Source organism: Neomonachus schauinslandi, chromosome 1 (genome assembly GCF_002201575.2).
Source record: "Neomonachus schauinslandi chromosome 1, ASM220157v2, whole genome shotgun sequence".
Classification (NCBI taxonomy): Eukaryota; Metazoa; Chordata; class Mammalia; order Carnivora; family Phocidae; genus Neomonachus; species Neomonachus schauinslandi.
Genome location: NC_058403.1, coordinates 128,727,048 through 128,741,126, shown reverse-complemented (window position 1 = coordinate 128,741,126; position 14,079 = coordinate 128,727,048). Strand labels below are relative to the sequence as shown.

At 45.3% G+C, this 14,079-nt stretch overlaps 2 protein-coding genes across 2 annotated transcripts in view; one reads left to right on the top strand and one right to left on the bottom strand.

The window, feature by feature from the left end:
* Positions 1-6: 6 nt before the first annotated feature.
* On the bottom strand, positions 7-13,592 carry EAF1 (ELL associated factor 1). The gene is given in 7 exon segments (XM_021678904.2): positions 7-2,329; positions 5,095-5,194; positions 5,196-5,329; positions 6,999-7,189; positions 9,029-9,165; positions 11,036-11,130; positions 13,223-13,592. Coding segments are annotated over 7 exon segments (1,074 nt in total). The 3' UTR covers positions 7-2,282.
* Positions 13,533-14,079, top strand: part of METTL6 (methyltransferase 6, methylcytidine) — a 16,790-nt gene continuing 16,243 nt past the window's right edge. Inside the window, exon 1 of the mRNA XM_044920509.1 lies at positions 13,533-13,737. The gene's annotated coding sequence lies outside the window, so the exon portion shown is untranslated. The remainder of the gene's footprint in view (positions 13,738-14,079) is intronic.

Here is a 14,079-nt window from a genome sequence, read left to right as displayed (position 1 = left end):
GGGGGGGGGGGGGGGGGGGGGGGGGGGGGGGGGGGGGGGGGGGGCGGTATTGAGAAGGCACAGAGGCACAAAGAACAAGTCCAGTGAGGCTGGCACGAGGTTACACATGAGAAGTAGTCTGTGAGGCCAAATTCTTGATTTCCAAAAAGAAAAGATTCCTTGTTCTGGTGGGTAAAGCTGGAGGGCCGGGGGAGGGAACCACCGAGGGCTTTGTGCAGAGAACAAACTGGAAACGGGCTAGAGGAGAACAGTGCAGTGTCAGGTAGGACGGGTGACAGAGGAAAGGGTCTGAAGCCCAGAGAGCTCGACTTGCCAAACCCAGTGCCACACGCCAACATGCCCAACATGACCCAACATGCCAAAAGCCACAGCTCTGTCTGTCTAAATCAAGACTTTGGGAGAACAAAAAAAAGAGTGAGAGAGGAGTTTAAGTAGATATTTTTAGTTCAAGTTCCTGGAACCTGCCCCAGCTTGAGCAAGTTAAGAGCTGTGCAACAAGTCCCACGTGCAGTAACAAGTCAAGTCTCCGAATTGTGACCTTCACCTTCCCTGAGCTGTCATTACCAAGGAATTATAAAACAATTATCAATTCATTATAAATTCCTACCTGCCATTAAACGCACTGAAACCTCACGATGGGCGGAGCACCCAGCACAAAGTACTGGTGTGTTAGCCTATTACCTACACTAGGTGGGGCAGTGTGAGTGCGCCACGGGATGACAGCGCTGGGCCCCCATCTCCAGCTCACCGGAGCCCCTGTGTGCATCAAACAGGTGGCTCGATAAGGTGCGACTCTCACCAAAGCCCCCACCGTGAATCATCTCATTCCTTTCCAGGTCCAGACTGCTTCCATCCACTAGCGGGGGATGCAGAGGCCATCTTTGAGTGGAGGAACCCAAGGAAGGAAAATCAATTTTAATGTTTGCGATACCCACTGAACCAAAGTAAATGGAAATTTCTCAGGACCTTCAAACTGTATTCATTCAAATTACAGAAATGGGCTACTCCATACTAATCACGGGACAATTTATCACACATTCACTAAATATGGAACATTTACTAGTGACCACTTCCCTGTAACAGATTCATTTGGAAACTGCACACTGCAAAAAGGCAATCTTGTGACTTTCTTCTAGTTGTATATCAAAAATACAAATCGGTCTGGGAGTCAGGCACAAACAGTGGTAGAAAAGCATGAACAGAAATGCCTTCTCAAAGGATGTGCTCATTTCATATTGCAGAACTGCTTCCTATCTAGATTCTGGGTTTTTGAAAACCTGCTGCTGGTTCTCTTGGTCGGAAAGGTTCCTTCACTACACCTCTCTTCCACTCCTACCTCCCCCTACTAAAATGCACTGAATGAAGAACGCTTAGCATGGATCTACGGAACTAACAGCCCCCATGTGACTGCATCTCACGCGTCAACGCAGTGGCTGCTGGTCTGACCTGCTCATCCAGCCTCATGTATTTAGCGACTTTTTGGATCAGAATTTGAGTCAGAAGTACCCAACACTTTTGTCTTTTGCAATCCAATAAAAGTCCGATGTACAACTATCAGTGTCATGTATAAGAATCTCCAGTTCCAATAAATGAGATTCAAGGGAGGGAGCAGCAGGGAAAGCCTGGACTGGGGGCAGGAGACCAGCCATCAGCCAGTCGTGGGCTTCTCTTTCCTTATTTGTAAATGAGGAGGTTGAACTAGCAGAGCTCCAGGGTCCTACCTGGCGGATGCTCTAGGACTCTTTCTCAAAGTCGGTTCCTACACAGGCTTATCAGGTTGGGTCTGACAAAATTTCCTTACCACTTTGTCTCAACAGTGTAAAGTGGTTTTAACATACTTCTATGCTGCAGTTTGAGGTTTCCCTCTCTCTCCTACCCCTCAAAGACCAGGTTTCATTTCACTGGTGCAGACCACTTAGCCAAACTGGTGGCTGCTGAGGTTTAAAACGGAATCACTGGCCCCCTAAAGATAATGGCCTTTGAGTAACCTAGACCAGGGCACATTGGTCTGTTGTCTATGAACAGTGTTAACCAAATAGAAATATAATTCTGTTAGTTCTTCCATAGTTCTACTTTGCAACATGAGATTGTTCAAAAATTACACGAGAAAATCACCCATCACCACTAAGTTAAAGACTTGAATGTCTGAGACCTCCAGAGCCTCAAACTCCTACACAGTCACTGATCCACAGCGTGTCCCTCTCAGCATGGGGCTCCGTGCGAGCGCAGCCTGGTCCAGCAGCACATCTGTGCACGAGAAGCTGATTTCGAAAGATCCGACTCTAGTCATCACTGTCACTGCCAGACTCACTCAACTGCAAGTCATTTCCTATAAAAAGAAAACAGAATCACACCAAAAGTGCACAACTTCAAAAGGACTTCCCCACAATTCTTTGTTTGACTGCCTTGGTTATCACACTACAGTAAAAACCAAGCCAATTCCACTTAATTAGGGAGGAAAATCAATTTGGCTCAGTGACAAAGCTGATGCAGTCAACATTTTTAAAGAAATGCTATTCTTGGTAGCTGCAAAGCACAGCAATGCTGCTCACTGGGATAGAACAGGCGAGGAGCAGGCCAGACAACTTTTAAATGTGTTAATAAATAGCAAGAAAGCATTTATAAATAACTCATTCACCATCTAGAATTGTCCACATTAGATTGCTTTATAAAAGCTAAAATAACACGGAGTTAGGCTCCCTGTTAAGGAAGCCGAATACTGTTTATACCAGGAACACGCTAATCCAGGATCCCTTCTGGGACATCTCTGTTCAGGATATTCATGTTACTTTAAACCTCAACTCAACTAATGAGCTTTTGTAAAGCCTCCGATTTTTGTTTAGTGTGCTCAATTTAGGAGTGAAGAACAGAAGTACTCAACATTTCAGTCTCAGATGATAATAAAAATAACAGGACCCCAGCTGATACCACAAAAGTGAACTACAACATGACCGATTGCTAATCCCTGGGCCAGCTCTTCTCAAAGTTTGTTCTGAGGACCCTGGGTTCCCTGGGACTCCTTCAGGAGGGTACTTCCTTTTCTACTCCACGCCTGTGTGATGACAGATTTTCTTCATCTACATCAACCTGAACAACTTAACAGCAATAGACTGAATGCAGAAGTGGGTGTAGAATCCAGCTTTCTACTAAGCTAGACATTAAAGGGAATTCTAAAATTGTAAAAATATGTTACTCTTCTTACTAAATATTTTCTGATTGGAAAATCTGTTCTTCATAAAAATGTTACTTTTGTTAACATGTGATGATTACTGTTACTTTAAATGAATTACTGAATATATTTTAAATATTTCTCAGTTTTAATTTCTAATATGATAAACACTGATAGATCTAAGCCACACACACAAAAGCTCTTTGGGGTCCTCAATAATTTTTAGAGTTAAGAGCTCTGAGACCCAAGAATGTGACAACTAATCTTCTAAACTTAAGGAAGTCAACACGGGCATGGCAACCGCTGGTCACTCCCAATCAGCTAAGCTGAGCATGATCTCTTACACAATAAGATGCTGTGCATTTAACAGGTCAGGGTAAATGGAGGTGAAAATCTAGTTTTGAAATCGCTTATATAATTGATTTGATTCAGGTTCAAATTGATCCACTTATTTATTTTTGAGAAGAGAAAATATAATCTAGGTTACTATTCAGGAAAACAATCTTATAATGACTATGTATTTTTATATCAGGGTTAGCAAATTTGCGCTATTTACTGTGATTTTAGGGTTTATATGTTGGTTCCAGTTGACAATCCTGGTTTAAATAACTCTAGTGCTTTACTGTCTATGAGATATGCAGTTAAGGTCTTGCTATTTGAAGAGCTGCAAAACAGGATGACTTGGAGCCATAAAGAGCTAAAAGGATTTTAAGGCACTGGTAGGCAGGTAACACCCACGGTGCCATTTTTTTGCTCTTTCTAAAAGGAAAGAATAATTTAGCATTAACTGGGCAAAATTAGGAACGGACTTAAAGCCACAGTAGCTGTCTGGTACTTTTCCACTGTGAACACCAAACTCCCAATGTGAAACTTACTCTCCCTAGCCACCTGAGAAGAGCACCACAGCACACCCTGATACCTAGAACGCAGGCCCACAGAACGGGATAGCCGACAGGATCCTTAACTGATATCCTAATGGGGTTGAACTCACTCAAGGAAAAGAGCGGGGCCTTGAGTAGTGTTTCTCCAGTGGGGGTGGCTCTGTCCCCCAGAGGACACCTGGCAATGTCTTGAGATATTCTGGGTTGATACAACTGGGGCAGAAGGAAGAAGAAGGGCACCTAGTGGGTAGAGGCCAGGAACGCTCTTAGCCATCCTACAATACATACGACTGCCCCCCCCGCCGCCCAACAAATACTTACCTGGCCCACAATATCTGTAGTGCTGACGTTGAGACTTACCTTTGCCTGGTCCACAGTAGTAGGGTTAACTAAGCTAGCGTCCCCACTATTGCCTCCTCAAAGGCAGTCATGCTCTCTGAGAGCATTCGTTAGGACTCTGGACAGACAGGGGCATAGGGAAGCAGTACTCTCCCCACGTCCAATACAAAGGAGTTTGTCTTTGCCCTTGTTTTCTTCTGCTTTACTTTAGTATCAGCTGCATTGAGAGCCACCCAGACACTGCAATGCCCCTTTCTCTCCCTCCTGCCAAAGGCTAGTTGGTTTCCAAATATATCCTAATGGCTCAGGTTCCCAAGTCTGCGGGCTGTGGGTCACCACAGTCCGGAGAACTGGGTTCTTGGGACCTGTAAAAAGACCCGGAGGCAGGGGGCAGAACGGTGGCAGGCAGCAACCCTAAAGCCTGCTAAATGCAAAAAATAAAGAGCCGAGCTGTTCGTGTTTCAGCATTTTTAGAATTCACAAAACCTAATTTGTGCCACTGGGGAAAAAAAGAGAAAGAACAGACTTTTTGGTTTTGTACTTCCCTTTTTTTACTCTTTGGTAACTTACTCCTTTCTGCTCCAAATTTTCTTGGTTGGGATCCTTTCTTACGCCTTAAATATCTTCTGGTGTGAGGTAAGCAGAAGCCCCATCTCTGGCCCGACACGCCACCCCCGTCTGAGCCAGAAAGGGAGACACACTTACTGAGCGTGTTCATGAGCTGGCTGCTGCCCTGGGGCCGGCCGGTCCCATTGGCGGCGGCCGGCCTGCTGCCGTAGGGCTGCTGGTGTGCGGGCTGCGGGGGGGGACGCCGGGCCGTTGTCCTCGGCGCCACTGCTGGAGCTGTCCTCATCGCTCCCCGACGAGCTCTCCGACTCTGAGGAACTGCTCCCGCTGCTGCTGCTCATCTGTTCAATAATGTCAACTTCGGCTCGCAGCTCTGGGACAAAATGACATGACGGGGGTGAGCACAGCAGCCTCTCTCAGGGCCACACGCTGCAACTGCTGTCAACAGTGAAGTGGCAAGACCAACAGCAACGAGGAATAACTTAAACTCCTGCTTCTTAATTCCTTAAAAACGTACAAACAAAATGACTAAAACCAAAACCAACAAAATCAAACTCTGTCTTCAGAGAGACAATGGAAACATTAACTTCAAATAACCAAACGGAAAACAGTTTCAGATAATGGCTGTTCTGTATAAGAAATGAATCAAGTCTATTTGCCTTATCTACTTTAAAAAAAAAAGAAAAGAAAAAAGATTGTGAATTATGGGATTAAACACCAAATAAGAGAAATATTATGCTAAGGGGTTGAAAAATATTTGATTAGGCACTGGAAGATCTGGATGTTTGTTTTCGATCCACCTCTATCTAACCAGCAGTGAGACCCAGGTGTGAGTCGATGAATTTTCCAAGACACGGAAAAAATGCAAGGTCAGAGCAGGCGGCCTCCGAGTCCTTTTCAGCTTTCCCGTCCCACAGAGAAACTGAGGCAGGCAGGGGGAACCATGGTAACTGAAGGAAAATGGGGAAACGACATTCTTCCTCTGCCCTCTTTCTATAGCTCACCGACAGCCATGCCTGTCAGGTACTACATTTTCTACAGATGAACGGCAGGGAAGGAAAAACAGGTCTTCCTAACCTTTCCAAGTCACTGAGTACATTAAGGATACATCAGAGGATACATTAAGATGCCAGATTTTCCTGTCCAAACATACCACGCGGTTTTAAACAAGTATGGTTCCTTTAAGCATAACTGGCAATAACTAACCACTCGTGGTCCAGTTCCTGTTCAACTAAAGTGAAAACTTTAATAAACAGCATTCTAATATCCACGAGGAAAACAAAAACAGGAGGCTTAACAAATGTGCACCATGCAGAGAATGATTCTGTTTACTAAAAGAGAGCACTTCTATAAGGTAGAAAAGGCAAACTTCCCAAGGACAACTCTTTATCTTTCCCTATCTACCACTGTTACAGATTTACTTTTGTTTCATAGAACTTCAGAAATCTGAAATATGACATTACCCTCCTAACTTCCTAAGAATCTGGACAACTAAAACGACCCCCTCACTGTACGGGGAGAAAGCCAAGGTGATCCTGGCCTCGGGTCTACATTGCAGAGAGCCTGATCAGACCTCTACGTCTTTCTAGGCCGTGTCCATTTCCAGGTCCCCATGGCACTCTCGTGTTCACACGCTTTGTGTTAGTACAAAGCATTGGTCCTGGTATTTTAGATGTTCTTCTGACCTAGATACTATACTAACATTGACACACCTGGTTTTCACCCCGACACCTTGGGATTCTCTTCTCCCAAAGCCTTAGAGGAGTGTTGTATGGACCTCTGGATGGCAGTCATGCTTGTTTAATATCCGGGGCCTCTAATCAGAAAGCTGCAAAGATGGCCACCACTCCAGTCACTGTTCCCGGGTCCCCCTTGTCCAACGAGGCACGTGGCAACGGCCCCCACCCGCATCACCTCTGAAATGGTGAACTCTGCAGAAATGTTTTTCAACGGCAGAAAATGCCTGTGCTGTCATGTGATCGCCACAAAAACACCAACGTCCCACTCCAAGCTGCTATCATGTTCCAGAAAATGCTGCCTACCTCTTTTGATGTCATCCAGCTGGGGTTCAGGTGAGGGATTATCTTTCAAGGGAGAAGTTTTGGGCCCAACTGGAGGCTTTGTTGGAGCTCGGAATGGCAGAGGTGGCGGAGGAGGTGGTGGCTGTGACGGCTGTGGGGGACGAGGGGCTTGCTGCTCCATTCGAGCTTGGATTTTACTGCTCCCCTCGGCTCTGAAATGAGATGTGGACATTAAGTTGGAGGAGCAAAAAGAGCTCCCACATCTGTTTAGGGGACCAAGTACCCACAGGTCTCTGCACAACCCTGTGCTCTTTAAAGACTACTGCAAAATACTGATGTCTGTAATTTTATCACATGAGCTGCTCACTCAACACGTGCCTATTGCATTCCAGGACTGCACTCTGCAGCAGAGATGAACGAGACAGACTTGCTGTGCTCATGGAGCTCACGTGTTAGAGCAAGCAGGTAAAACCAGTATGCAGGACACAATGTGATTATGAGAACCCTTTTTCCTAGTAGACCACAGCGTTATTTATTTGACCTGTGTACAGTATAAAGTTACAGTCACAAGTGTATGAGTTACTAAGTAAAACCAGCTCTTGAAACGCTGGCTAGTTTGCAAATTTTTGCACGCTCTATTACTGCTTGCTCATCTTGTCATGAGCCAGCTCTTGTGGGCAGACAAGCAAAGCATTCCACCCCAAACTGAGAACATTCTATTCATTAACAATTTCTTTTATAAATGGACTAGCCCAGCAAACTTTGGGCTTTCCAACTTTGGTGTGCACACAAATCACCTGAGGAGCTCATTAAAATGCAGATTCTGACTTAGCAGGTCCTGAAATTCTGCACTTTAAAAAAGCATCCAAAGGGCAGCCGGGTGGCTCAGGGTCCTGGGATGGAGCGGGGCCAGCGGGGAGTCTGCTTCTCTCTCCCTCTGCTCCTCCCCCTGCTTGTGCTCTCTCTCGCTAATAGAGAAAAGCTTTAAAAAAATAAAATTAAATTAAAAAATAAAAAAGCATCCAAGTGATAAAATGCTGCTAGTCCACAGAAGACACTGAGTGGTGAGAGACACGCCCACAACCATCAGTTGTTGGGGTAACAGAGGCACTGGTTCGGGGAGGTAATTAACACAAATATATCCCAGGCGGGAGAGGAGCAGGAACTTGGAAGCGCACCCCCAGGGTAGGGCTCAGCTGCGGTGCTGGCCTCCAGTGAAGTCACAAGCTCACCAGTAATCAGTCTCTTCATCTGTGTGCTTTTTTTTAAAGGATAACAATAGCACCTTTCTAAGTTATGTGTCAAGTTAGGTAGGATAATGCATGACAGCATTTGGCATAGTGTTCAGCACATGATAACCCAATAAACGGTAGCTACTTTGATTTTTTGTGGATTGAGTACAGAAAAATGGCTTGAGAAAGCATAAACAGAAAAACAATCAGTCTGTAACACTCTAAGATTTCATGACTATACAACAATAATTGCTGTATCACAATGTGAAAAAGAGAACCACTGGGTTGCTTCTATTTATGGAATAAATTTTGACTTTAAAATCTAATTGGCTTCATATTAGACATGTAATACCTGTTGAATTAAGTATTAAAAGAGCTCATTATTTAAAAAAATAGGTAAAACTTTATTTTGGTATTATAAATAACCTCAAATGCATCTTGTGAAAAATTAATGTTTTCAATCTAATAAAGAATATATATCACTCAATGATTCTTTCATAATTACAAGCCTACGAGTTTAAATCTTATCCCGTTAGGTGGTATTATATCAACATCATGAGATTAATAAAATGGATTTAATTGTAAAGTACATCCTCTTCCCCAGTGGCTTCCATGTTTCAGGTCTTAAAAGCATTATTTCTTTTTATTGCATTTGAGGAAGCGGTATTTTACTGACTTGTCAAGAAGACAGAGGTAGAGCTGTTGAGATTACCGATAGGACACTGAGTACCCAGATGCTCACCTCCTTATAAAATAAACAGATAGATAACGCAAAGATATAGAAACCCTGTATCAATCTGCATCTGCTTATTCACATACCTTGTTTTCTTGACCTGAATGCTGCTACTGAGTTTCTCCAGCACATATTCACCAGTGTCATGATTAATGATAAGTACACAGTCTTTCTGATAAGGCCGTTTGTTCCCCTTGAACACAGTCATTGGTGGTGTAGATCCCTAAATGCCACAAAAGTAGAAGACAATCAAACTAGACACACCAGTTATGAATATCAAAACTGAACTTACAAATAACTATCTCATCAAATCTTTTATCAGAGCTACTCAAATAGATCAGAATAAACTGATTTCTATTTTAATTCCTCTGGCTTCCTAGGCAAAAAGGAAGGGGAAATAATAATATGGCAAGAATCTGTAACTGTGCAACTGCTTCTCAGTAATCGAGAAAGGTAATATAAACTTGCAAAATTACTGTACCTTTTTCTAAGGACTCAAGTTGTGTTACAAGTAATGGCAAGGTGTGAACTGATAAAAATAATTAGCCATTACTCAGTATTATACTGAGTAGAACTTTCACTATGAGAGTAAAACCAGTAAGTAATCATGGTATTTCCTTGTAATTTCAGAGTTCGGGGCTTCCCCTGAGGCCAAGCAACCAAAAGAGCATTCTCTAAGGGCAGCTCATTATTCTGCTTGGCTCAGAGTAAGTATATCATGCCACTCATCTGCCTAAGCCCTTCAACTGCTACCCTGTTGCTCTGAGACAAAAGAATAAAATCTTTAAACCAGACACCTGGCCCTTCTGCTCACTCAGCCCTCGGCTCTGCGGAATCCAGAGCAGAAGGTGGCTGGCCTCTCTCAGATTCTCAAGCTCTTTCTTGCAGGGCTTTACCAAGGCTTCTGCCTACAACATCCTGTCCCTTCTTCTTCAATTACTCAACCTTCAAATCTGCTCAAAGGTCACTTCCTTAGAAAAGCCTTCCCTGATTTTCTAAAATAAATGCTGTTTTTTATATTTATTTAATTCCAGACCATAAGCTCCCCAAGGGCAAGAAATATGCTTGTGTTGCTTAAGATTGTATTTATTCTCAGTGCTTAGTAATGGGCCAGCACACAGTAGGTACTCAATTAATATGACATAAATAAAAAAATAAAAATTAGTATTTGACAAGTATAGGATTTAATCCCTTATATAGAATCAAAAACTGCTTAGCTCTTTGACTCCCTATTCATAGGGTAAAAACTTAAGAGTTGGAAGGGACCTTAGAGACCATTTATCTAACCCCTTCATTTTACATTTGGCAAATGAAGATCCAAAGGGAGATGATGTAACCTGCCAAAGGCAACAAGTAATGAAATAGCAGTTGGAACTGGCAGACAAGTAATTGTTCCTCAACGTGAAGCTTCTTGTCCAGAGCCTTTTCATTCTATCACTGGTTACCAAGACCTTATTATGTTCCAGCACAGGACTGTGACATGCAATGACACATGTTCATTAAGAGTGCTTTGTTTGATCCTTTAGGCTTTCTGATTACAGTGTTGCCTTGGGCAAAGCTTCATAAAAACCTCTCTGCAAGGGATCTCAATTTAGCTTTTAACTGGGTTCCTCATCTCTAAATTAGCTGACTGCTCTGATCCTCTGGTTCTTGCTTGAAACTTTCAGCCTACACTTCACCTTTTGCCAGATGTATGAAATATGTTAATCCTGCTCCTGCCTCCCTTAACTCCTGGCTTGCCTTGCCACACTCCTAAACGGTTGTTGCTATAAATCAACATGGCATCTAGGGCTTTGCTCTTTGGGGGGAAAAAAAAAAAAGCTATGCAGATCTAAAAGAGGGGCTAGGTATCCAGATAGGAACATTGTCTATTTTGTAGCAAATGGGAGAAAAGGGAGCTTGGGGAAAATGGCCAAGAATCATTTTTACTCAAGCACCTGGGAAGCACGAATTCCAACCTACCCCACCCCCAAAATTCCTTTTTCCCTTATGCTGGAACTTTAGAAATCTAGAGGTTTTTAAATAGTAGGAAATTCAAATGGCAATAAATAGAATATGAGGATTCACTGTGATTCCACAATGCATAAACTTACAGGGATATGTGGCAGTGTAATTGTGACTTCATCTCCTTTGCCAACCTGAAGCTCTCCTTCACAAGAAGTATCTATAGATGCTGGCTTAAAGTCATCTAAAGGGAAAAGCAAAAGAGCATTTATCCACCAAGTTACTTATACTAAGCCTCCTGGGCATTCTTATTTAAAAATTTAAATTTTGGGGGGGGCGCCTGGGTGGCTCAGTCGTTAAGCATCTGCCCTCGGCACAGGTCATGATGCCAGGGTCCTGGGATCGAGCCCCGCATCGGGCTCTCTGCTCCGCAGGAAGCCTGCTTCTCCCTCTCCCCCTGCTTGTGTTGTCTCTCTCTGTCAAATAAATAAAATCTTTAAAAAAAAATTTTTTTTTAATTTTTTTGTTACTTCAGATAAATGGAAAATACAAATTGAGAATTAAAAAAACAACTATTTCATTGTGGAAAACCCTGCATATACAAAAGCAAAGAGAATAGTACAATGAGCCCCTGTGTACTATCATCCAACCTCAATAATTACCAACTCAGTGACAATCTTGTTTTATCTATACCTCCCACATACTTTTCCTCCCATCCCCACTGGATTATTTTGAAGAATAAAAAAGCTAGAACTCATATACCATTTCATTAAGCAAAGATGCTCCCTTCTCCCAAGTGACAGATGAAAATTAATGCCTTATTATCCGTAAGGTGTTTTATCCGGCTTGTTGTGTACAGGATCAAAAGCAACAGAGCATATTAAGAAGATTCTGTGATTGTTAAACCCTATATGAAACATGAAAGGCCATGGTACCACATAAGCTGATTTCATTTTGCACAGAAACTCAAAATTAGGATTTGCCACACTCAAGTTCCATAGATTTAACAAAAATACTCTTGTGAAAGATGGTTGAACTGTACCTCCAAAGGTTAATCCTGCCCATATCTCTCAACTGCTGCTGAAGTACAACATGAATAGCCATCTTACTCCATTTTGACATACACTGGCCTCAAACTGCAGATCAGGTGCATATGTGAAGCGTTCCCAAATTCCACACTGCCCTTCACGCTACGAAACCATCAACTTAGGAAACTGCTCAGGAAATGATGCTCTTATCACATTCCCAATATCCTCCCTCTGAAAGAGCCGATCTGCTCTCAGTAGGAGACATAGTAATGTTAATGACAAGTGACCACAGAAAGATGGAACTTCATTATCTAACACGCCCTCTTCCAATGTGTTGAGTCACATTTATTAGCTCCTTCGACAAAAACAAGTCTTAACCAGCATTAGTACTACCAAGACGGGAAACCAGGAGCTTGTGAATCACACAGGGATGATCAGTCAGCCCATTCTGAACAGCCAAAACTTTACCCAGGACATAGAGTGGACGTGCCCTCCCTCAACAGTCTGTAATCACGTAGAAAAGGAAGGTCCAGCATAATGACTATTTGGACATTATGCCTCCTCTCCTCTGCTTCCAAACATAGCTCAAGCTTTAACTTATTCCAGGCTCACGAATTCTAATTTTATTCTTCACCCACATGAGACTTGGGACTGAGTTAAAGTCTGGGTTGTATAGGTGACCTCAAAAGACAGCAGAGTCAAACGAGGCACGGAAAGCTGGAGGGGGAAGACTGATGGAACGCACAGAGGATGCGGATTCTTTGGCTGCCCAGGGGATGAAGCGCAAACTCAGGGTGACCAGAACAAAGACGAACGAGGAAAGAAGGCTAAGGAAGACAGGGAAGAAGAGGATGGAATAGGAGGGAGTCGGTGAGACTCCTGAGCAAACGGGAAGAGTCCTTCAAACGTGGAGGACCCTGTAGGGTCATCAGAAAGGGGGATGGATTAGACGGAGAACTGGAGTCTGACGTGGGGTCACAGTCTTTCGGTAATAAAGAGGGGTGAGTTTCGCTTAAAGGGCTGGGTGGGCGGACGAAAAAGGAAAGGGGCCAACAGCCTTCGGAAGAAGTATGTGGGATCACAAGACAGAAGAATAGTTGGGAGTGGCGAAAGGTTTGGTTTGGGAGTGAGCTGGAAGGGGTGGGCGGGGGGAAGATCGAGGTCCCGGGAGGATCTTGGGGTAAGAGAGAAGGGAGCTGACGTAGGCAGTGGTTCCTGGGCTTTGGAGGGCCGAGGGAAGAGGACGGAGTCGGGTTGGCAAGAGGAGGGCGCAGCGGCCGAAGGGAACAGAGGGAAGCTCTGGCTTACAGCGAATGGTGTGGAAAGAGGCCCGCGGCCGCTTCTCGAAGCTCTCCCCGAGCCGCAAGCAATGCTCCTCGCGGTCCAGCAGCGGGTTCGCGGTCCCGTTCATGGCCCCGCACGAGCCTCGCGCCCGGACCGGCACTCTCCTGGCGCGGCCGCGGCCCCCGCTTCCCGCGCCAGCGTCCGGGGGAACGACGCTCCCTGGACAGCGCTCCGCAGCGCACGGCAAGCCCAGCCCGCGGCCACCCGGGGCCGGAAGCAGATCCTCTTCTCCGCGGCGGGGTGGGGGAGGACTGCGCGGAAGCAGGGCGGCGGGACTTCCGGCGTCGGGGAGGGACCTCTGGCTTAGTGGCGGAAATGGCGGGGGCGGTGCCATGGCAAAGGATTCCGCCGGGAGAGGTCCTCGAGGCGAGTTTGTCCCCGCGCGGCGGCTCCCCGACTCGGCTTCCGAGCCCGGGGCCGGGCTGAGGGCTGAGTGCGTCCGGCCCTACCGGTCCAGGTGAATGTAAGAACTGATGACGGTGAGCCCGAGCGCGGCGAACTAGATGAACAGGGGCCCGAGAGCCAGTGTGGCCGGCTCTCCGCAGGCCCTGGCGGCCGGGGCGGCCTAGTGTCTCCCGAGCGCCCTGAGCGCGACGGATCCTGCCCTGCGCGTCATTGGCCTCTTCTCCTTCGCGCGTTGATGGAGAAGCAGGAGCCTCAGCCCCTGGAATGAGACGCCTCCTCTGTTTCGTGAGACAGCTTCTTGCGAGTGCGATCAGAGACTGGGGCCGCAGGGCTTAGCTCCTAATCCCCTCCGCCCCCCCCCCCCCCCCCCCCCCCCCCGCCCTCACTTTATGGAACAGGAACCATATCTTATACTC